The 26,025-nt window shown below is 30.5% G+C and overlaps 2 protein-coding genes across 5 annotated transcripts; one reads left to right on the forward strand and one right to left on the reverse strand.

Annotated features, from left to right (window-relative positions):
* Nucleotides 1-2,006: 2,006 nt before the first annotated feature.
* Nucleotides 2,007-6,912, reverse strand: Ate1 (arginyltransferase 1). Of its 4 annotated transcripts, XM_075309326.1 has the most exons (10): nt 5,727-5,742; nt 5,242-5,456; nt 4,951-5,077; nt 4,531-4,895; nt 4,248-4,429; nt 3,632-3,781; nt 3,359-3,540; nt 3,127-3,290; nt 2,919-3,070; nt 2,007-2,288 (listed from the first exon to the last, which is right to left on the reverse strand). In XM_075309326.1, exons 3-10 carry the CDS (start codon nt 5,073-5,075, stop codon nt 2,196-2,198), a joined length of 1,413 nt encoding a protein of 470 aa, XP_075165441.1. In that variant the 5' UTR covers nt 5,076-5,077; nt 5,242-5,456; nt 5,727-5,742; the 3' UTR covers nt 2,007-2,195. The 4 variants fall into 4 exon arrangements, with proteins under 4 accessions (XP_075165441.1, XP_075165440.1, XP_075165439.1 ...); XM_075309325.1 differs by lacking the exons at nt 3,632-3,781; nt 5,242-5,456; nt 5,727-5,742 and adding exons at nt 3,823-3,969; nt 6,735-6,912; XM_075309324.1 differs by lacking the exons at nt 5,242-5,456; nt 5,727-5,742 and adding an exon at nt 6,735-6,911.
* A 2,964-nt stretch (nt 6,913-9,876) lies between these two features.
* On the forward strand, nt 9,877-25,572 carry LOC142237871 (putative sodium-dependent multivitamin transporter). The gene is made up of 3 exons (XM_075309328.1): nt 9,877-9,955; nt 16,788-18,006; nt 21,064-25,572. The coding sequence occupies exons 2-3, from the start codon at nt 17,031-17,033 to the stop codon at nt 21,894-21,896; spliced, it is 1,809 nt and encodes a 602-aa protein (XP_075165443.1). The 5' UTR covers nt 9,877-9,955; nt 16,788-17,030; the 3' UTR covers nt 21,897-25,572.
* Nucleotides 25,573-26,025: the final 453 nt, after the last annotated feature.

The following is a 26,025-nucleotide window of genomic DNA, read 5'->3' on the forward strand; positions in this document are numbered from 1 at the left end:
GTGTTGACCGATTATATATTAAGTTCAACTATAAGAGATTTCGTTTTTATAGGCGATTTCGAACCATGTGTCACACTATGTTTGAAACCACTTAGATAAGAAATGCCACCTGTATTACTGAGAGGGTTTGATATCCGAATTGGTATCGAACCCATAACCCTTTGTATACAATGCGGTGCTCTAATCGGTACTATGTATATACACAAAAAACTATCACCAACATTTTTCCAATTAAAATTTTAATTTAATTCTAAAAAAAAAATAAATTAAAACCAGCAATTAAATATTGGTTCAACAAATTTTTAATTGAAAAACATCAATCACAGAATATAATTGTACTTATAAAATTTGTAATTAGATCAATTAATTTTTTAATTGACGTTGGTGGGTGATATTATCAATTCTGTGATTGAAGAAATTTCAATTAAAAATTAATTGGATCAATTAAATTCGTAATTGAAGACCAAAACTATTTTTTTTTAAACAACTGCTAAATGATTCCATATCTCTGCCACGGCATATCTGGGCCTGACTTGAGACACCGGTATAAATTTCAGATATGGGTCCTTAGCGGAACATTTCCAAAAGCAATTTTATTGTTATTTTCAATTTTAGTTCTCGCTTTCAAGTGGGACAGTTTTTCCACCTTCGCTAATATTCTAGACAAATAACCCAACGCGTGATAATTTAAAGTCAGACGTCAATGAAGCTACCAAAGATAAATAAAACCGCTATTATCTATCTGTAATAGAAATAATGATAACACATCTGATCTTTATCAGATATATGTGAGTATAGAATTCACACATTAAACACGCAATTTATGTATATAAGACAATACATGATGAAACTATTCAAGGTTTGTTGTTCATAATTGAGAAGATACCTTTTTAAAAGATGCTAAAAAGTAATAAATAAATAAGCAAATAAATAAATTAGAAACGTTTAAATAGAATTAACTCCTTGACCTCCTGTTGAAAAGTCCCCTGCAACATAGATAGCTCTTTTAGTATTGTATCCATATGATTATTAAACTTAATTTCTTGTGTTTATAAAATATTTTTTTCTTTTACAGGAAAACATACAGTTGAAGAAAACATATGGCTTGATAACGAGTTTCCAGACAATGTCCCAGGAATATCGAACATGGTGAAATAAATTGGCACCGAATACCATGAACGCAATGGACTCCCAAAAGAGCTTATTACCAACCAAAGCAATAAAAAGACTACCAATATATGAATGAACGTAAACGAAATTGAAGACTATTTTGTTATGGGAAAGCTCGAGTTTTTGTGCAAAAATAATAAGAAAAAACGCAATGGACTCCCAAAAGAGCTTGTTACCGACCAAAGCAATAAAAATACTACCAATATATGAATGAACGTAAACGAAATTGAAGACTATTTTGTTATGGGAAAGCTCGAGTTTTTGTGCAAAAATAATAAGAAAAAGCTCACATCTGCTATTTATTTTTTTAATTTAAGATTGTTTTAATTTATATTTTTAAGATAATATTAATCAGGTCCTCATTTCTTTAGGAGCTGATTTATTATTAATTTATTACTTTTCCTAGTGTTATTTCGACCATTGAGGCTTGATATTATTGAATAAAAATAAATAAATTAATAAAGGTAGGTGCTTAAATTACCAACAACTTTTTATGTTGCTGGCAAAAGTAGATTAGATTGAAAGATTGTATTTTATAGATGTTATCTAATTGTTGATAAACGTGTTAAATATCGTAATAATTTGATTAAACAAATATCAGAAAATCAAAGAATATGTATGGTTATGTTTACCATTTAAATTAATAACTATCCGATAGAATATTTGAAAAAAAGCTCACCTCATGCTCTATACTTTACACAGTGGTCATCTTTTATTTGTTTTATTCGTATACTAACATATTCCAGTATTCACTTTTTGTTATCTTTTTCCAAACTGTTGATAACAGCTTCTTCAACTCCAAACGAACTTCATGCACTTTGTTAAAACTCTGTTAATTTAATTAATTTGCGTTTTTTATTGTAGCGTTAGATATAATTTTGATTATTTTAATAGTGAAACAAAGTACATGGTGTAATCACATTAAATGGATTTACAAATAATTAACAATTCAGCTTATTTTTTAAAACACTAATAAATGAAGTTATAAGAAATGTCGTCCAATATATTTCGATATTATTTTATAACTACATTTTCACGTATAACATACGATGTGCCAAAGGTTTGCCCACCAGTTTTCCATATTCAAAAATTAAATCACGATCGTCAGTACCAGTAATCTGCGAAGATTGATAAAGGAAAAAAAAGAAATATTTGAAAAAAATACATTTAACTTAATTTATGTGTCTTAAATTTAAAAACTGTTTCATGTTATCGGTATGACATAGGCAGTGGATTCGTATTATGAAACCATAGCTAACTGAACTAAATGGTATTTTTTCTTGCTGCCTAAAAATATGCCACAATTTTTTAATTAAAAGATTTCTTATTACAATCATTTTAACATGATTGAGGAAACAGTTTCATTTAATCTTATATGTTATAATTTACACTTCATATATTACCTGTTGTATTCTGTTCCTTACAGCATTCAATAAATTCCCAGGATTCTTTTTATTTTTTTTTTGGGTATTTAAAAGGGATTTTTAGTTTTTATCTGCCAAAACTAGGCTTTATTTATTAAGCAAGCCTTACTATTAGAAGCTTTTTTGGAATGCAAGATAATAATATTGCATACAGTCGATTAATGTTATTAATCGACTGCATAATTTCTAAAAATATCATGCCCTTTTTTTGTGTTGTTTTTTCTTATGTTCCGTAAATTTGCGCTTTTTGAGGTAGGTGAGCCCACAGGCACAAGAAGCATTTCAAATACTATACAAATAATTAAAAACAAAATAAAAACATACCTCACGATATTGACGATATTTGACATAAGTTCTTTGGTCGATCATCAATAATACCAAATCCATATCACTATCCTTAAACTCATTGTCATCTTTTGCATTTGGATCTTCGTTAAACCTTTGGTATTTACAAGTGTCAAGTTTAAGTCGTATTTCTAAAATATAAATATATTTCAATGCTTTTAAAAATCAAATTGCCTAATTATAATACCATCCGTGAGTGGATGCCATGTATAGGCCTCGGGACACAATAAATACGACGAGGACAATTTGCCTTTGTAACGCATTTTTGGACAGGAGTGTATATAGAAACCCATATAATAATATTTAAGAGCAGGCACAGTTCTGGCAAGGTCTTGGACGAGTTCTATCTCCCTGAAAATCAATAACATATTATTATACCTCATTGCAACTTGAGAGTCAATAAAGGGGCCCACAAATACCTTAGGGAACTATATGTACCCAAGGAAAGAAAGCTATAGTCTGGATCGTAGAAGAAATACACTGAACTAACACAATATGGCAAAATATCTATAACAGCTACAGCAATTAGTTGATCATCTAGATAATATTGTTGGTGAAATGATCCATATCCTGACGAAGGACCATCCGATGGTTTAGAGAGCTATGGAGTTATAACAAAAGAAGTATTTAAAAAAAATATATAAGATTTGTAAAACAAATTTATAAACCAAATTTTAATAAAAAAAATCCACCTTCAATGGTGATCGTTGTAAAAAGTCCAAATATTCTTGTTCCTCATTTGGCGGATCATTGTGTATACGAGTTTGATATTTCTTATACAGAGCATAGCTTATGGGCAAAGTCTTAAAGAAGTCTTCGCTTTTAACATGTATAACCTTGAACTGGAAGAATGTAAAAAAAGACAGTAATTAATTGAAATTACCTTCAATGGGGAATTGTAACAAAAGCGTTGCAACTGTTTTGGTTGAAGACGTTCAGGATTATCATTGTGTATTGTTAGTTGGTATTTACGGTATAAAGCAAAGGCCGTATCTGTGTAAATGTTTTTATTCGCAGGTACTAAAATGATCTGCAAAAGTTTTTAAAAAGAATAAAAACAATAATATCGAACTTATTAGATTCTTCTCTAGTAGACGAAAATTTCGAAATAGAAATCCAAAAGTTTTAAGAATTAGAAAATTACGACATAACTTAATTTCGTAGACACTGGGCATACGAAATGAAGTTATATTTCCGACTGTTAAAATAATGCCTATATATTTTTGTATAATAAAACTTAGAACCATAACCAAACGTACCCAATTGCAAAGCCAATGTTATAACTGTCTGTTATACTTATAAAATTACCTTTAACTTATGTTTGTCATCAGGATTGGATGCATTGAGGAATTCTTTTAATGATTTCTCTTGATTCTTGGGTCCCTTACACTCAACGACAGTTGGCAACCCTTTAGCAGCTTGTTTAGCTAGTTTGCGTTCCAGACGCATTTGTTTCGCTTTTTTACATGGAGGATTCACATAATCTGTAGCTGAAAGGCAAAAAGTAAAAATGTCAAGTGTACCATTTTATGGTTTAACAACTGATTTAGGGGTATGTGCTATTTTTTAAAGCTTTTTATTGCTTACTTACATTTCTTGCTGCTGTCGGGTGTTTCCTTCATTTTAGTTTTATTGTTATTTGTCCCCATTGAATTGGTTTCACAACTTGGTTGGCACCTTCCTTCCTCGTTTAAAATGTCCTTTTCATTGGCTTTTGCAAAAGCTTCCACATTTACATCCTTCAAAGGGATATTGGGTGCTTGCACCTCATCTCTTATACTGCAATCACCAATAATGTTACTACCATCTTCTATATTGTCACCATCAGTTTTGCTGTTTGCTACATTCGCTATAACTTCTTCATTCTTATCACGTTTGCCATCCCGCAAAAATCGATTCATACGTTTAATAATTTTTTTATGGGATTTTGACATTTTAAAATTTAAAACATCACACCTGAAATTGGAAATTTAGCATCTATGTATGTTGCTCTATAACTAAATTTTCATACTTAATTGTGTAAGAAGGACAACAAGTTTTGGTATTGTCCTGCTTATAGCAATAGTGACCACTACGCCTCCAACCTCGATCAATTAGGTCTTGATAATCTTTTGGGGTCATAGTGTAGGCATGCATTCCTGCAGAAAAAAGTAAGGGTGAAATAAAATTTTCTATACTACGAGATTTCGATTTGAGTATTTTTTTTTGGGATTAATTTTACATTTTCATTTTCAAGATATTATGGATAAGTGCATCATTTCAATTGAAATTTGAAACATGAGAGAACTTAAATACTACTTACATGTCCAATCTGATAAATATCAAATATACATGAAATAATTTGACGAGAAACTTTATTCTTGATTTGTCCGAAATTGTCAGAAAAGTCGGGGAAACGGGCATTGGTTCAACGAAAAACTTTACTTTTCCTTTGGATAAAAAGGTAAATATACCAACTTTTTTAACTTTAGAAGTTTTCTGGCGTAAACGTCTATATATTTTCCTTTGAGTATTGTTCTAGAGAGTAAAAACATTGTAAACTTAATGATTCTCGAAACGGGTGTTTAAAACGAAAACGATATTACGAATGTCGCTAGAAATCTCATAGAAGTATTATATCTGACCGACGCATTAGGCATTTCGGTCGGACTAGTTGCTCTATGTAAATAATATGTCATCACAATGGGCTGAATAGTCTAAGTGAGACTGAATCTTAATGGGGCTGCCACTTTAAATAATGTCATGTCGGGGTTCTAAGACATGTAAAGAGTTTGGGAGAGTTGCTACCTGTGATTCATAATACAGTTCCCGATGATTGCTACCCGATTTCATATTTAACTCAACAAAACCATCGGCGAAAACCCACAGAGTGCAAGGGGTAACGTATACGGGGGTTCTCTATATGAACATACGATGAATAACGTTTACCAAATGCTATTAAAAAATGATATAAATTTTATTGCGTTCCATTTTTGCTGACTAACAACAATACAATATTATTTTTGTTATACGTTTTTTCTAAATAAAAACTTGTCCGTCTGGAAAAGTAGACTCCTCTGTTTGCTAAAGGCGAAGATAAAAAGTAATAAAACAAAGAACCAATATTATTTCTCCGAAATTTACACTTTTGCACAAATAATATTTGTTATTATTCTAACCCAGCGGCGAAAAACGACATTAAAAGTAACAATTCTAGATTCAAAGGGCCTACTTAACCGTCTAGGGCTTATTTAACCTTATTTGTTGTACTATTTTAAAACATTGAGGCACCCATCCACGATGTCTGAACGAACACGAAAAATAAATTGATGATTTTGTGGTACATGTATTGAGTTGTAGTTGTAGAAAGAACACAATCAAAAGGGGAACATATATTCAATTTGAGACTGGCAGAACATTATTACTTATAAGTATAGAAGATAAAGGATTTCAAAGGCTTTGTATTACTAATTGTTAAAAAAATGAAATGAAACCGCAATGTCATTTTCCAGCGATCAGACATCTGTCTGAGAACATCTGCAAGGATTCTTTGGTTGATAAGAGTCCCTATAGTTAAAGTTGAAAAATCTAATGAAATACGCCACTGGACAATACAATAAATCAACCATTGATGACAAATGTTTATGTATTAAGTAGGAATTAATACAAGAATTGCTCTTCCAAAAATTTTAACATTTATTTTAAGACGCAAAGTATTTGGTTGTACTTTTATCCCTTAAGAACGAGTACTGTAATCACATTTCATTTTTTGCAAAATAGAATTTTCAGAAGCCCGTCTATCATTCACATACTTACCACTGCTAATGGAGCATTTTACCCCTTTACAATATCCGCAACGGGATTTTTGAGGTCCATAATAATCAATGATGGTAAAGTCCATAACCACACACAAATTTCTAAAGTAAATTTCCTTCGATGTTTGAATAAACTCCTCAGGAGCCGTTTGTCAGACGGGCTGAATAAAATTATAAATGTCAAAGCAAATAAACAACACCACTATAAATAAAACTGTTAATGAACATCGCCACAATGCTAAAAAACAGCTGTTATCATGCAGCTAAAACACAATAAAGGTACCAGCGAATGCGAAAATCTGTTGCCAACTCTGTGTTGTCTGTCGGTCAATGATTATATTTCATTACTTCGTTCATTCTCTATAGAAATTTTTAAAGGTGGGTATTAAGTTCGAGTTTAGCCGCTAAAATCGCTAAAGTGAAAACTAAATCAGTAAAAAAAGGCATAAAATTATACATATTTGTTGCAAATTTTATTATTACTTGATGGGGAATAGCCCAAAGAAGATTTTCACAAAGTTTGTATTCCTCAAAATGGATTAATTAAGAAAAGTAATCGTGAAAAAATGGCGATTTTACCGGCTAAATCGAACTTAATACACACCTTTAGCCGTTAAAATCGTCATTTTTCACGATTACTTTTCTTTAGTAATTTAATGAATACATTTTAAGGAATACAAACTTTGTGAAAATTTTCTTTGGGCTATTCCCCATCAAGTTATAATAAAATTTGCAACAAATATGCATATTTTTCTTATTTTTACTGGTTTAGCTTTAGCGGCTACAATCCAACTTAGTACTCACCTTTATAAAACAATATTTCAAATTCTAATGTACGGTATAGCGAAATTTCCGCTACACATCAGAAATGCGTTTGTATTTTTGCTACCGAAAATATTGTTATACGTTGTTATCGACTGTTTGAGAGATGAAAATTCCTCTTTCATGCCTTAAGGTTGTTTTACAATGAATTTCTTCTGGGAGAAAATGTAAACAATCGTTGACATACCTACAATGTCGGTAACAAAACTCTTACTATAGCTGCTTCCTTGGCTTTTGATTGAACTTAAAACCAAAAATGAAATGAAAATAACGTTCTTCAAACTTCGACGTCAACTGTCATGAAAATGAAAGCAGAAGCGGATCATTGTCCCAATGCGATCTTGTGCTATTAGCAAATATAGCGTATGCTGTTATATATATTTAAGAAGTTGAAATAGTTTAAATGTCTAATCAGGTCTAGCGGAATTTTTGCTATCGATAAAAATATATATTCTCTCAAAGGTCAGTCAGTATGCACCTCAAGCGGAAATTTCCGCTTTCCATAAGAAATGTACATATTGCAATTCCGTGAAGTCGTTAACAACGATTCGCTTGTTTATGCCCTATTCCTCTATCTCACATGTAAAGGCCGTTACTATGTTCGGTTTTCGCGTTGAAATTTTCGCGATTACTTTCTTCAAATAGTTCGATTCAGAGCAAATAATTTAACTCAATCTGTGCGTACTTTCCTTTTCATCTAGATTTCGTCAAGATTTAAGGCCGGTATGCACCTCTAGTGAAAAATTTCGTTCCCATAAGAAATGCATTGCTACACTGGTAGAAAAAAAGGCGGTACGTGGCCATTACCGTTTGGTATTAATTGATTGGTTCACGTAACCTTCTAATTTTGATACCACTTTCTATCAAATCATTTACATCCGGTATTATTATGGTATTAACTATCACATACCCGTAGCATATGATATGTCGCCGTTGTTAAAAACTAAGTTGTCGCCTTAGTAGTTTAGTTTGTTCACATAGAGTAAATAGACGCGTTAATTGCAATATTTCTTGGAAAACATGATGACTGAAAAAACTAAATTTGTGGATATAGCGAAGTATTCGTAAGTATAAAATGTTTTAGTATTGTTAATATTTACTAATTCGGAACCATTCTTTCATTAGATACGTAAGAGACATACAAAAGCTTTCCAAATCTCACAACAGTCAACTTGAGGCATACAGAGCCTGTGATGGGACATAAAATTCAAAGAATAATTTTGCATGAAAAAACTGTTGAAGTGTATGTATGGGTTTGTATTAAACCCAATACCGTTTTGGTATTATTTGGTAATACCACACTGTTTATACATCAATAACTTAATGGTATAAATATTAATACCGCTAAGGTATTATTTTTAATACCATTTTGGTATTTTCATAATACCGTATGGTACTTTCATGCTTTGTGTACCGCCTGTACCGTTCGGTATTGATATTGTACCATACGGGGTTGGCTAACTATCAATAACGTACGGTATTGATTTGAGCCCGTATGGTAATAATTTTTCTATGGGTGTATTTAAAAAATTTTTGTTCATAACAGGATTGTCAAGCATATTTTAGAGACAACTCATGGTAGCAAACATTAAATTTATTACAATCATTGTGTGCGTAAAAGTTTTAAAAGGTCTGTAAATAATCAACAATTTATTTGAGGAATATTTGAAACAAATAAATAAAATTTGTATGTATTATGCTTCTCTACACTCTATACACAACCCGTTTTTTGTTGTAGACTTAAATAAATTTTTGCTACAGAAAATTTCGCGAGAGGTGCATACCGCCTTTAACAGAAATATTTTGATTTTCATTTAAAGGTATAATTATTTTTGAAAAAGTAATCGCGAAAATCGACTCAAAATCGTCTCGAGTAAAACTAAAATAATGTTAGATATATTTAAATATTGCAATGAACTCATCCTTAATGATTTGCTATCGAACATTGAATCAACTTTGATTCGACAGACTCTAGTTTTTGAGATATCATCGAATAATTTTTATCGTTTCATTCGTTTCGAGGCGAACGAAAATTGCACGAACAGACAGTTGCTTTTTTTCGTATTCCAAACGAAGGACAATTTATTTTGGGTTTCTACTTTGAAGAGCAGGTCACTACCTACTTGAGTTTTTATTCAATGTACCAAAATTGATTTTTGGTACTTATCATTAATGAGAACCGAAAATTTTGACAAAAAAAAAGAAAAAAAAAATGTAAACAAAATATATAAAAATATTTCATGGCAAATAGGTGGCAGCACTGTTTAAAGCTTTTAGTGGAGAAAACAAAAATCATCCACCAACCAACCAAAAGTAAGCATGGTAATCAGTTTGTACGGTTCGGTCGTTATAGACAGTCACGCAACGAGAGTGGTATATTCAAACAGTAGAACAGAAAATGTAAGAATCTCAATGAATGAATTGTTTTGCTACCTTTTCTCTTTACGTTTTAAGAATAATATGCTAATTTTCAAAACAGAGAGTAGAAAACAGAATAAAAATGAAATGAAACATGTGCAAAAATAAGATAAAGAACGAAAAAGTGATTGATTTTTTTTAGCGCAAAGTTATGTATTAATTTTACGTGTTTAAAATTAATTAATCAGCAAAAAGCGATGAAAATATTCAAAGTGAAATACTTTCAATGTGATAATTTATATATTTTGTTTGATAAATACATACCTATATGGTTAAACGATTTTAATGTGAAACAAAATTTAATAAAATTTACAAGCGCCTGCGCAATTTTTTTGTTTTGATTAACATGAAATCAAGATTCAAAATAAATGACAAATGGAATTGTACACTAATATGACAATATGAAAACACACACACACAAACACGTGATATTATCCCGAGAGTTACTAATAAAACAGTCCTTCTGTAAAAATAAAAACATATAATTACCTTATGTTAAAGTGAAATATAATTACCTCAGTTCTAATGTTGGTTTTTAAATATACTTACCTCTATATAAAGCGGTAGTGAATAACATAAACAAAAAGTACATATATAAATAAATATTTACCGCCATAGATTGTTTTGAATATCGAAAGTAAACAATAAATTGTGATCCTATTTGAACTAAAAATTAAAATAAAATTAGCAATACAAAAATTGTATTAAGTAATAATAAAATAAAAATAATAAAAATTAAAACAAAAACAAAGGAAATTTTACTCACTGTGTATAAATCCAGACAGCTGATATAGTGGTATCAATTTTTTTTCGCAATTACCAATATACAATTTTTTTAAACTTTAGATAAAATTGGTATTTTTGCTACCGATATGTTAGTATAAGTAACACATGTCTAATTGTTGTTTATCCGCGAAATTTGTCTGAGCCGTTGTTATCGATCGTTTATTTTTTCTCTGACTAAAAATATTTTGCGGGCTTTATCTAAAAATTATATCCAAGCCGATAAAACAGTTTATAAATTACTTTTGGAAGCTAGTTGTAACCAATCGTTTAGCATTTCTTTTTATAAACAGAAATTTCTTATAAAACTTTAGTTGATTAATTGATCACATTTTGCAATGTGTGGAATCAATTGCACCCATAACGGATTGTTTTTTTTTTTCGAAAAATTATTTCTAACATCGAACATAGAAAAATTTCTTCGGTTTTAATTTTTGCCCTGCAGTCATTAGTCCAATGTTTATTTATGTAAATTAATACAGGTTATCGGCAAATATCTATACAAACCGGTATATATACACGATGCATAGACTTTTACTCTCAACTGGAGATATGTATCTAAATAAATAAATAAAAATTTCTTTCTATTTAAAAAGATAATGGGAAAAAGAGAAAGTGGCTGAAACCGAGATGGTGTTTTAAAGTTGTTTATTTGGATGTATTCAAAAATATAGACATTAGTCATTAGATGAGTGTATAATCGACGTGTTTTCTACTTAGTGATTTTTAAATATTATTCATTGGAAACGAAAAGATATTTAATTTTTTTATGATATATTAAAGAAATTCGGAATTAAAAAAAATCAAACACATAAAAGGGCCCAAAATTGAGTTATCTCTCCCAGCCAGATCTATACTAAAGGCTGTGGAAAGGTTCATTCGCCCGAACCGAAACATGTACAGTCCAGGCGTGTATAGATTTGTATCTGGCGTTTTCTTTTCAATGGCTCTATTAACCATGTTCCTTAATCTATATCTGTCCATAAAGCTCGAAAAATAATTGTATAATTAGAAAAACATTAAAGTCTTATATTATAACAAGGTAAATCTTCAATTTTTACTTTTTCACTAAGACTTGTCCCTTTTTGTGCCACACAAGCCGCATTGTAATCCAAATTCAAATTTTCGTTGCTCAAGAATACACAAAAAAACCAGAAGATCTTTTTATAAAGGCAAATTTTTATCCTATATTATGACTTACAAATATATGTATATAATTAATTTTTAATGGACCTTTTTGGACATCCCACAACATACAGATAGACGGACATCATTACATTGTTTTGGAAGATTACATTTTTGTTGTTAATGTTTGCACATACTAGTTATTCATAAATGTGACTTTTTTAAAATACAATTCTCAATTTTCGTAAGGAGAACCCCATTAAAAAGACATTAAAAACAAATTTGATTCTATGATTTCTCATATTATAATTTTATACCTCATTTACATTACACTTCCAATATCCACTTTAACCAGATTTCGATTGTCATTTGCCTTATAAAAAAGGATTTCAGATCCACTTTTAGTTGATTTTGAGCCTAATGTGAACGAGTCATTATAGGTTTTTATGTTTGTCATTACCTGTAATTTTTGTTGAGTGTAGCATGAATAAATGACCTAGCCTAAAAATTCCTATTCATATGTTTTGGTCAATATCGTTGAAAGGGCTGACAAATAATATTGTTTTTGTTTAGTTTCTAAATATTTTTACTACCACTTTTCCTATACGTTCAAGAAAACAATCAACCCTCCTCCTAAAGCATTATTCTCGCTACATAGCTTAAGGTTTTTGACAGTAATTCTCACACTCGCAAATGAAATTTCTCCGGTTCGCTCTCTTGCTGTTTCTGCCTCCCTTTTACTCTTTTATTTCTGAACATTGAACTTGAACTTACGTTGCCTGTTATTTTCGTAAAACATTAGCTTTTTTTCATTAGAGAGATATGAAAAGCACATTTTCAGATTCGTTTTGTGATTAAGTAACGATGTAAATAAAAGATAATGAATAATCATTTATGGACGATTTAAATATATGTATATAAAATAATTAAATTATTACTATAAAGTTAACTATTCGAAAATATATGTAACTATCTTTAGACCTACAACAATTTTATTTGTAAGGAAAAATTTAATTGATCTTAAATAAATTGGAAATACTAATTTGATATTTAAGTTAGTCGCTTTTTTGAAAAATTTAATTGATCTTAAATAAATTGGATATACTAATTTGATATTTAAGTTAGTCGCTATTTTGAAAATTTTAATTGATCTTAAATAAATTGGAAATACTAATTTGATATTTAAGTTAGTCGCTATTTTTAATTTTTTTTTATTGAAAATAAAGTCGTTTCTCTATTCTAATGCCCATTTAAAGTTCAAGTACCTCAATTTACTAATATAGCCTCCGACTTTTCAATTATTATTTATTACAAAGAAAAAAGTAAACTATTTTATGGGAAAAATGAACAAAATTGTACTCCACTTTTTGAGATTTCCAACAAGCGTTGTTAAAACAAGGAAAATGTAATAATCTGTTCTGCTTTTTAATACAACACAAAATAAATTATCTAAAAGTAAAAAAAAAAACTCGTTGGCGCCAAATCATAGATATATTTACTGTGCATTAGTTTATTCTTACTACTTTTAGGAATCGTAAGAAAATGTTCTTCTGCTTTAATAACATCGGACTTATTTGTAAGGTCATGCGAATTTTATACTCATGTTTAGATCATCAAATTTGAAAAATTGAGCTAACATTTGTTTGGAATAAAAATAAATTTAAATTATTTTAGTATGGACATTTTCCTGTGTACACTTCAAGAAAATCTTTTAAGGGCAATGGGTGTGGGGATAAAAAAAATAATTCTAATAAACTACACTGAAAAAAGCATGTCCGGTTCCAAAGATTTTGTCTTTACAATAATGATTTCGAGCCAAAGAAGCGGAGATTGATGCAAGGATACCATTAAGACACTATTCTCTTTTACATTTAAGTTATGCGTACTTGATTCTAGGAAACAAATTTTAATTTACAGTGAAACCTCTGAAAGGTGAACACCCACGATCGCCTAAATTTTGTCCAGCATTGAGAGGTTTCCAGGTTTGAGAGGTTAATTTTAATGTGTTAATAAATCAAACGTCCCAAGATAACTTTCGGAGGTGTCCGGGTTTCAGAGTATAAGTTTGAGAGGTTTCACTGTAGTCCTTGTTTCAGCTTTGTTCTTCATGTGCTATCAAAGTCCTTAAAAAATGTTTTAACAACTTAAATTTCCAAATTTAGACTTGACTTTAAGAAGAAATTATGCTCTGTTCCAAGTAAAAACGTTTTTGAAATAGAGTATTGGAAAATATCTGCTATTTTTGAACGCTCTTATGCTTTGTACACACAAAGAAAATTTCCTTAAAATTGAGCCAACGAACATTTTTCATTGATATAACGACAACTTTTCATTAATACAATGAAATAAATCGTTAATAGTACGAAACGTTACGTCGATTAACAGAAAATTCGTTATAATAACGAAAAATTTCATTGTATTAACGAATTTGTTTTATTGGCGTTCACTGCAATGTGGAACGCCGTTCGGACTCGGCTATAAAAAGGAGGTCCCTTGTCATTGAGCTTAACATGGAATCGGGCAGCACTCAGTGATAAGAGAGAAGTTCACCAATGTGGTACCACAATGGACTGAATAGTCTAAGTGAGCCTGATAACCTAACCTTTATTGGCTCACTTTTAATGAAACATTTCGTTAATATAATGAAACTTTTTCTATCAGTGTTGGACAAGGAAAAATCTTTATATCAGAGAAATACGTCTCCTATGCCTAGCAAAATTCGTATACGTTTTTTAAGAACAAGAAATCTTTGAACTTGCGACAATATTTTTTCAGTGCACTGGAGACATGCTTTTAAGTTTTATGTTGTAGCTCAATATGCCACAATATATTTTTGTTAACCAAAATGCAGTGCAACGACGTTATCGATTGCTTATATTTCTCTATTAACAGTTATTATTAACAAATCTATTAACAATATTTTCACACTTTGAATATATTTGAAATTTACCCATCCATTTTGCTAAGAAAAAGCCATTCCTGTTAACCATTTTATTGTTAGTAATGTATGTACTAAAATTTCAACTTTGAGTTTCGTATTACGTCTCAGTTTTATTATTTATATTTATGAAAAGCAAAAAAAATCAGATTACATAAAATCAATTGCTTTCTCTTGTTAACCCATTTAATATATCTATCCAATTCACTAACATTTAAACAATACGTTTTCCGTATTTTTTTTAAGCTTTTTTGCGATTTCATATTACAAAATAAAAAAGGACAAAGTCCAAAGCTGTTCCATTAAAATACTAAGTAAATGGAGTAAGCGTGGAATTGTTTTTTAATGAAATATATTATTAATTAGACCATAACAATAGCAGTCGAAGTTTCACAATTGACAGTGTTGATGGTTCATATTTAAACAAAAAGAGTGGAAATACAAATTTTTACTATTCATTGTATTGCATTTTCTAGAATAGCTAACACAAATTTTAGTGTCATTGAACGAATCTAGTCGTTTAAATAAGTTATGTATTTCTAGCGTAATATTTTGGCACATGTCGGCAATACAGAGATAGACTGCGTGTTTTCAAGTCCGGTTTTTGCAACATAGCAATGCATTTCTTATTTATGCCAGAGCTGCATATCGCGCTTAAGGGTATTTTTTTACTTGCCGATAATACAGTTCCAAGTGAGTTTATTATGGGAGTAATATACAAAGCCTGGTAAGCACCACTACTCAATTGTTCGATACTTATAAGAAATGTATGACTATTTCAGTTACCAAAATTTCCCTGACGAAATGTTAGTGATTGATCATATTTTACTAACATTATCGATGACTTTCCGCTTGAAGCCCAGAATAAAATTCCTGTTGAATACCAATAACGCAGTTTTGACATATATGTATTTATTTCTTATGGGAACAAAGTGTAAACTATCCATAACAAAGGCCTAAGTGTTAGAAATATATGCTAACTGCATTATCGACAGACATTTTATTTGATCTTAGTAGCTATCTGCAATAAAAATGTCTGCAGGTACAATGCAGACCACTAGGGACAAAAAAAATATATTTAAGTTTGCCAAACAGCCCTCTAAAGCCAGGAAAGTTCCAATTTCAAGGTTAAAAAGCCGATTGAAAGACTAGATTGTAAACACAATTGAAATGAGGTTTCAAATTTTGAAAAAAATATCAAATAAATATTATATAGTCTTTTATAAAAATTGGAAAAAGAAATATTTGCTTCAAATTTTTAGAAATAAGCCATATTAAATAACTGACAAACTCTTCACCTTCAACCAGGGCTAGCATTCACAAAGTTGACAAGAATAAAAAAATGTTCATAAAATTTTGATAAGTTTTTCTGTGCATAACAGACCTACTACTTGACCTGCATTAAAGTAACCGTATCAACAAATGTTTAATCAATATTTCATTTATCATTACGTTAATATGACCTTACTTTAGCACAATAATAATTCCAAAGTTCAGGGCACATTATGCCCTGTCCATCTAAACTTAAAAAGTTGTTTATCATCAGAAATGGAATACTTTTGCCAATGAACATGGACATAAATAAATTATTTTTCATTAAGATTTTCTTTATCATTTCAATTGGTTTATGCATTTATTGTTATTATATAGTGTTGAATAAGCACTGAAAGCAATGTTGCGAACCAATTTAATTTCAGAGTTCAATATACTCTCTTTTGAGTGGTAATAGCGTTAAGAGAACTTGCAGTTGCCTGCCAATATAGCAAATAATATTGATGAAAAATAATATTGAAAAAATAAATATTAGATTTAAAATTTTACTCTTTATAATTTATAAACATTATGTCTACTTTTGGATAAAATACTTATGCCTTCCAAGGGGTTAACTAAGACAGCAATAATGTTTATTAGAACAGCGGACATTTTTTATGTTGTTTTTAAATGTCTATATTTTTTATTTTCTTGCAGATTATAAACTAATTCAGCCATTAGGCAGAGGATCGTACATATAAGGATAAAACTATGACCTTGAATAAATAAGCAAGCCAATGATGATTTTGAGACATAAAAGACGTATCTAAGCCCACCAGTATACCTTGTTTCATCTATAATAGTGCACTCATCCCAACTAAAAAAAATAACACTAAAGGCTCAAAAGTCTAAGTTACGAATAATTTGCAATATTTTAAGTTTCTCAGCAACTCGGTCATCATGAGTAATTTCGATGTCTGGGATTATGCAGTGCTAATCGTTATTTTATTTATATCTGCCATGATTGGTATCTACTATCGTTTATCTGGCGGAAAACAAAGGACTACAAAGGAATATCTTATGGCTGATCAAAGTATGTCAGCTTTGCCTGTGTCATTCAGTCTAATGGCCAGTTTTATGTCAGCCGTAACTCTTCTTGGAGTATCAAATGAGAGTTATGTATATGGCTGCATGTTTGCCGTCATCAATTTTTCCTATGTCATAAGCACACCCATTGCAGCCTATCTATTCCTGCCAGTTTTCTATCGTATGCGAACAACTAGTGTCTACGAGTACCTGGAGAGACGTTTCGGCCACAGTATGCGCATGGCTGCCTCTGTGGCCTATTCCATACAGATGATTTTATATATGGGTATAGTTCTATATGCTCCAGCTTTGGCTTTGGAAGCCGTCACTGGTATAAGCAAGGTTACAGCGATTTTAGCCATAGGTATTGTGTGTACCTTCTACTCCACTGTGGGGGGTATGAAAGCCGTACTCATCACTGATGTCTTTCAGTCCATACTGATGTTTGCTGCAATTTTCGCTGTTATTATTGTATCAGCCATTAAAGCTGGTGGTCTCAAAGAGATTTGGGCTGTGGCTGCAGAAAATGAGCGTTTGAATTTTAATAACTTCTCCCCGGATCCCACGGAACGTCATACATGGTGGAGCTTAATTATTGGGGGCATGGTTACTTATCTCTCTCTATATGGAGTAAATCAGACACAGGTACAACGATTACTTAGTGTGAAAGATTTGAAAAGTGCCCAGGCAGCCTTGTGGTGGAATCTACCGATATTGTGTTGCTTGAGTTTTAGCACTTTATTTAGTGGTTTGGCCTTGTATTACTACTATCTGCAATGTGATCCTCTTTTGGCAGGACGTATTAAGTCAAGGGATCAGCTAATGCCTTTATTTGCTGTAGATACTATGGGTAAGTAAAATTTCCAATTTATATTTACACAAAATACAAAATGAGAAAACCTTTGAAGTGCATTAGTAGGAGGTTACGTTATACAGATGTTTGAAAGTATTATTAAAAATTTCGAAAATTGTTGTTATCGACTTTTAATTCCCTCAAATAAATCCATATAACAAAACTGGGTTTAATCCTTTATGCACCGTCTACATTATAAGTTATTCCGGGCGTAATGTCTGCGTTTGCAAAGAATTTTACAGTGTGGCCAATCGATACGAATTGTCGGCGATGACTAAATAATCGATGAATGTGTTATCGATCCCATTAACAAGTTGCGGTATCGATTATGTCTTTGGACATAACATATAGTGTGGCCAATATCTGCGATATGTTCGACACGAGCACTGTCGTCCTGATAAACTTATAGTCTGGACGGCGCATTATATACGTAACATTAACTGTCGTATCGACCGAATTAATTATTCGCATTCGAATTAAACATTTAAGCCCGCTATGTAGATCTTACGAAAATTCCTATTGCATGGCAATGAGGCGGTTTTCTATGTATTTATTATGGCAGAAAGTGTCGATAACATCGTCACAATGAAAAATTCGCTAGCCAGAGTACCTATGGATTTCTGAAATTTTGCTAGATCTTCAGACCGCATGCCGATAAAACAGATTGTGAAAAATTCATAACAGATCCTATCGAAATTTTAGCTATAAAAATTAGCAATGCATCTCATATCGTTAAAAAAAATGTAACTCCCAGGCTTAAAGATGCCAATGCCAGATATCGAGTTATGATTTCGTTTCCATGTCAATAATGTTGTTACTATATATTGTAACAACATTATTGTTACAATCGTTTTAAGTGATCAAATAAGGCAAATATTAGTAAATTTTTTTTTCTAACTACAATACATTGTCTTTTACTACACAACGAAATATTAAATAATGCAATGTACAATGTAATGCAAATGGGTATTTATAAAATGAAAATAATTTTATTACAAAGTGTGGCCGATAATTGAAAAGTATTTTGATTTTCTATTTGCGGAAAATATTTAGAAATTCTAATAATAGATGATGCTATATTAATAAAATGAGAATCAAGTAAATAATGAATATCACACGTTGGTGTGAAAACAACAGGTTTGCAAATTTTTACACTGAGAGAAAAAATGTATAACATATGTTCTATACTTAACCAAACAAATTATACATTTGGAACACAGTAGATAACGGATATAAGAAACTCAATAAATACATTTTTGATTAAACCTCTAGCAGAAATCTCATTTACATGCTACATGGCAGTTTTAACAAGTGTCATACACCCAGAAAAAAGTGACCCCTTCTTTAAGTTAAAATGAACTCATTGTGAAGAAAGTTGAACTTCGTATAGCGCCAAAGACATTTTTATTTGTTTGAACGATGTGATTTTCGTAGAAATTAGGAATAATGCATTCCATATATTAGTTAACATTTTCCTATATTTATATACCACTATACTACAGAATGAAAACATTTAACTAATTTGAATTCATATATGGAATGATTTTATTGAAATTTTTTCATTCATTTCGACAAATCTTACACATTTGTGGTAAAACTTTTACTTCATAATTAGAGCTGCTTACCTTCGTTTTTAAATACAATTTTATTTATTTCTATAAGCAATTTTATCTTCAATAAAAGACATGTTTTATTAATATATTGAATATATTTATTAAGAATCAACAGCATCGAATCTCTTTGAAATATTAGTTTATTATTCCACTATTTCCAATTTCCGTGTGATATTATCAACTGTAAAACGCACTTTTTCTTCTTCTTGTACTTTTCACTTTTAATAAGTTGCTGCCTAACGATTTTGTCCTCCTTTTACAATTTCAATACCTACAAATATAAAAAATCATAAAACATTTTTGTTGCAAAAGGTTAGCGTCACTGAATATTACCTGATAATTGAAGATTCCAAAATGAAGACAAATGAAAGGGTTGTTATTCTGCTGGTGTTTTCTTTATACACTATCACGAACATTGATAGATTTATTTAAAAAAACGAAAATTTTTCTCACTAATTTAAAATAACAAATATTTTATATATTTTATTTGTTATTTATTATATTATTTTACCATATTATTTTTTAACAATCTCTCCGTATACCAAAACAACGCGATTCCAACTAAAAAAACAACCGACGCGCAAATATATCGATTACACCCACGCGCAAACACATCGATTACGATGACAGGTATCGATTACAGGTAGACAATAGAAATTTAGGAAAATTTCCTATATTCTAACAAGTGTGTTTCCTTAAGTTTTGAAAGGATTGCATACTTCTTAGTACGAATGAACTAAAATATTTTTCTATGCCAAGTGTTGTTCGTATGTATGAAAAACTTTCTATTATAAAGGAAGTCGCAATTATCATTTTATAAGAAATTTTACTAATTTTGAGGAAACTTGGTTTTAGTTCGGTTTTTGTTTATTTTTACGAATGCTTTGTTATCGGTGAATAAAATTTTCTTTTTCAGTAGTAAATTCTTATACCCAGCGAAGAAAATAGTATGAGTAAAATTTCATGCCTTATTCTAGTTAATGAACTATTCCTAACTGCTTACATTTTAGGATTTTTTTACTGAAACGAGTAAATTTTATTATTTTTCACAAAAATTTACCTTGATGGAAATAAAATGGATAAACTATATTGATGAAAATTTTTTCCTTTAGTTTCGAAGGCACTTTTTTCTGGGTGTATGAATAAGCAATCGGTAACAACATTCTTTCGGAAATTTCGGGCTATTTCATCTGCGTAAGAAGCTCTAACTCTAAATCTCCTTAAGACGACGCTATCGACTTCATGATGGCTACGTTTGGCAAGATAACCTACTGTTTATACAGACCCAGGACCATTCTCAAATAATTTAAGAAATTATGAATTAATGCACAGGCGGTAAACCTCTCTTAACTCCAATAATATTATATTTGTTTCTTTGTTAACATTTTTTAATATTCCACCATGTTATCATTCATCCTGAAATATTTACTTTTCTTTGTAGGTGAATATCCTGGTCTATGCGGTCTTTTTGTTTCTGGTATTTTTTCTGCCAGTCTCTCGACAGTCTCTTCATCGGTTAGTTCTCTCTCGGCGGTCACCCTAGAGGACTATTTGAAACCTCTCTATAAGAAAATTTTCAACAAAACTATGACCGATTCCAGTACAACACTGCCATCAAAAATTATCGCCTGCATTTATGGAATTGTGTGTATAGCTTTAGCATTTAGTGCTGGCTCAATGGGTAGCGGCGTACTTCAAGCATCGCTCACAATTTTCGGAGTAGTCGGTGGTCCCTTATTGGCGGTCTTCACATTGGGTGTGGGTACCACCAGAGCAAATCAACGAGGTGTTCTAATAGGTCTCTTCTTGGGTCTATTATTTTCATTTTGGATAGGTTTTGGTGGACCCAAACCTCCACCACAGCCTTTAGAATTAAGTAATGAAGAGTGTTTTGCTCCCAATGCAACCTGGATTGAATCCTTAAGTGTGATGCGATCAGCTTTAAATGGAACAATAAGTCAAACAATGAGTGCCACAACACCTGCTAGTGTACCCGCTGAACAGGAGTATTTCTGGCTATATCGTCTATCGTATCTATGGTTTTCCGTTTTGGGTTTTATTCTAACCTTGACCATTGGCTATGGTTCCAGTTGGCTTTTGGAGCATTATAATTTGGCTGATAATTCTCAAATATATCTGGACACATCATTGAAACAAATCGATTATGATCTATTTGCACCACCATTGTCGCGAAGATTGCGAGAACGTGATGCCAATGATGAACTAAGTAAATTAAATCATTGCGACAATACAATGGTAACGGTTCTGGGATAACCTTGTGGGGTGATATTATGCAAACATTTTTGTTCGTGGAAGAATCTTTTGCAATTACTGCTTGAAGTAGCAAAAGGTTGTCGTCAGAAATTTGCAGGCGAATTGAAGACAATAGCCGAAAGTTGTAAGACCATTTCAGAAGTGTGGTCGACAACTCATCTCCGCAGCATTCTTATGACGTTTTCTAGCTCATTATATGAACTTGGAAATTTTATCTAAAGTTGAGTTGTATCCTAAAAAGAAACTGAAACAATGCTTTTGAAAGCGGCAAGAAAACGTTCAACCATGAAAACACCCATATGTCTGTCTGGCGAAATTTTCATTTGCATGCCTTTAAGGCAACAGCCTTTTAAAGCATCTCTTATGGAAAGAAGTTCAAAAGAAGCAATAAGAACGCCTCAAGACTTTTTCTTCAGCTGTAGATAGCCAGAGGTATAGAGCAAAAAACCCCGAGTAAAAATTGAGAGATCTAATTTGATACAATTAGATATGATTAGATCCGAAAAATGGTAAGATCTAATCATATCTAGTTACTATGAAAGCAGATCTGCTCAGATCTCAATATTGGCCTAGATCTAATGTCTTAGATATAATTACATCTATCCCTATATATGGTTGGATCTGATGTTAGATATCGTCATATGTGGAATTATATATAATTATATCTAATTCTATCTCATCATATCTGGGTAAATCCGCATAGATCTAAAGTGGACAATTTTGAGATCTAATTATATCTAATTAGATCCTCCAATTTTTACAAGGCAATGCAAATTAATTATGTTGACGATAGATCTACCCAAAATTTCAAAAATGTTTGCGGGACTGGTATTTACATCAATAGCTTAATATCATAGCATGCTAACTTAACATCAAAGAATGTTACAACAACAATGTTTAGAGCTCGATAATGCATCTCTATCGATTCGTTTGCATGTCAGAAAGCAGTCAATAAAATAAAAAGTCATTAGAGAATCGTCGCTAGCAAAGGTAGCAATGCATTTTCTATGGTTAGCAACAATTCCACTAGAGCTGTATTTCTGGCTGAATACTGAAAAAAAAAATTCCAACAAATTTTTAAAATTTCAAAATTTTTTGTTAGAAAAAAGTTAGCAATATATTATGTGTTAATTTTAAGTATTGGGAGGGAACTAATTTATATGTATATTTTAAATTTATAAGCAACATCCTCTTAAAAACATAAACTCATCCTTATACATAGTACATTTTTAAGAATTTATTTATTAAACGCTTATTTTATTTTTAAGTTCAAAACAAAGGTTATCATCCTAATAATCATCGAGTAATTCAGCTGCACATATATTGTATATACATACATACAAAAAAAAAATATTTTATAAATGTGTTTTGTTATCGTTTTATAAAGTATTCAATATTTATGTAGATGAGCTTTAAAAGTTCGAATTTTGCCTTAAATTGAAATACAAATGAAGTGTATTGTTAACTAAAAAAAATAAACTTTTTTATTTTATATTTTACTTCTTTTTATTTCCTTTTTGTTTTTTTTTTTTTTTGCATGATACAATTATCTTCAAACAAAGGTGCAATAACAAAAAGTAAAGAAAGAAGTCTGTGGACAAAATAGGAAAAATCCATAACTAAACCAAAACAAGAATTTTGTATCCTAAAATTCGATTCACTTCATATAGCAAATTACAAATTACAACATAAATACTTTGTCATTCTAATGTTTGAAGAAATTTTACTAAAAACGCTTCATAAAAACTTTAGATACGAGTGGGGAATATTATGACTAAAACTGGGTGGGACAGAGTACTATGAAAAAATGCATTTAATTCAAGATAACCATAGAAATTTTTAATAGCGAAAAATCCGTTAGAAGAGAACTTTCAGTACCATAAGAAATACATAAAATTGCATTATCGGCATATAACAAGAATTTTTGTCTAAGCTGCACTTATAGCGTACATTTCCCTTGCATGCCGATAAGGCAGTTTTCACTGCTTTATGCATGTGACTTACGAGAACAAAGTGGAAATATTCGATATTTTGCTTGCAATGCAGTTTTCTATTGATAGAAAAAAGATCGCTGGAAATTTATTGTGGTCCGATAAAATAGTTTTTTCTCAACTAAGGAAATGTGACCCATCGCAATTAATTCTTCACGGCATTTTCGTTAGAAAAAATAGCTTAACATTTCTCAAGTAACATTGTAAAATCAACATATAAACTATTGAGTATTAGGCTTTCCAAAATTCTTTCACTCTATTTGGTTTTCTATGAAAATGAAGAAATGAAAAAATATTCTGGATGTATATCTCAAAATCTTAAAGTGACACAAATGGACAACGACATTTACTCCAAGAAAAGTACATAAAGTCTGTGTTAGAGGAAATTTCATTGAGTGCCAATATTACAACTTTGACATGCATTTCTTAGGGTAGCAAAATGTAAAGAATCGATAATAATGTCTCATTGAATTTTCGTTAGGAAATATATCAATACATTTCTTATGGTTAGAAATAATTTCCTTTAGAGGTGCAAACCGGGATTTAGTTGGAAAAATTTGTTTTTCTTTTATGTTGTTTAGGTAGACTCATTGTTATCATTTTATAAAAAAAACTTATTGTAAACGCATATATGTAGGGACTGTTGATCTATATAACACCTCAGAAAATAAAATTCTAATGGGGACTGGAAATATTAAAAAAAAAATACTATAACAATAAAAATATATATTAAACAATAGACAAATAATGTGTATAAAAATATGAATTTATGCAAAAGAATACCAAAAAGTACCAAATTAAATCAAATTTAGGAAAATCTGTTATATGTTAAAAGTATAAAAAAAAAATGTTAAATTTAATGCGTCAAAGTCTTCCATTGTAATTATAGATTGTTTATATGAAAAATACAATAAAATTTATTAAAATATATATATGTGTATATATACATATTCGCATATTTTATATGCGTATACTGTTTTGTATATATTCGTTGAAATAAATTTGCAACAATGTTGCAAAATTTATCTTTTGTTCTAAAGGCATAAAATTTAAAAATAGACAAAAATAGCTGTGCATAACATACAAATGAATAAGATCTTATCTCTGTCTTACTACATATGTATGTATACAAACATTTAAAATATAATACTATATATATACAATTGTATAAATGTAATGTTAACTTGTAAATGCATGCGAAATTATTTTCTGTATGCGGAAATTTTAATTACAAAATTTTACTAGGAAGACAATATTGAAATTTTGAATTCGAAATTAAAAAAAAAATACAAAAATAAAATTTTGCATACATATATGTATTTGTACGTTAATGTAAATATGCAAGGAATCCAAAATAGCACGTAACCTCATCTATGGCATGGATGCATTACATCAATTCACTTAATCAAATTTAAATACACAACAAAATTTTCTATAAAAATACTCAAATAAATGATGGCGATGTATATGTGCTATATTTGCATTTTCCTATGTAGCAGCAAAATATGCGCCAAAATGTGAATGCTGTATTTTGTTTGTTTGTTTTGTTTTTATTTGCAGATGAAATAAACGCGTATAATCGTTTAATGGCGTAAATCTGTACAAAACACCCAAATATATACATCTTTAAAGACAAAAAAAAAATAACAAAAATAAATAATTTTACTATGTTTATAAGATCTTAATGAGGTGTTTTATTTCCCTTTTTTATAACTGCCCCCGCTAAGCTATTCCGTGAGAAAAATCACTGTTACCTTGTATAAACCATCAGGATGATGACAAGAAGGTAAGTGGGTGGGTAAGTTATGCCGTGTCATAAAGATTAATAAAAAATTTATTTGACGAAGGCCAGATGTTGTATATTTGCGAGACTTTTGATAATAGAGTCATAATTTAAAGTATGACTAGAGTAAGCAGTCAAGTAAAAATAATAATAATTTATAAAATTTGGGAGGCACGGCTTTTAACAATCTGTGGTAGTCAAATGTGGGACATGATGATTTAGTTTACAAGGCAACAAAAGATTCTCGTCGGAATTTATTTAAAAAGAAAGTTATATGTGATAATTGTGTTATTGTTGGCGAACTCACATATTTTAAAATGCAATACTTGCGTCTCGCACTAGGTTAGGTTAGGTT

The sequence above is a fragment of the Haematobia irritans genome, chromosome 5, assembly GCF_050003625.1.
Source record: "Haematobia irritans isolate KBUSLIRL chromosome 5, ASM5000362v1, whole genome shotgun sequence".
NCBI lineage: Eukaryota > Metazoa > Arthropoda > Insecta > Diptera > Muscidae > Haematobia > Haematobia irritans.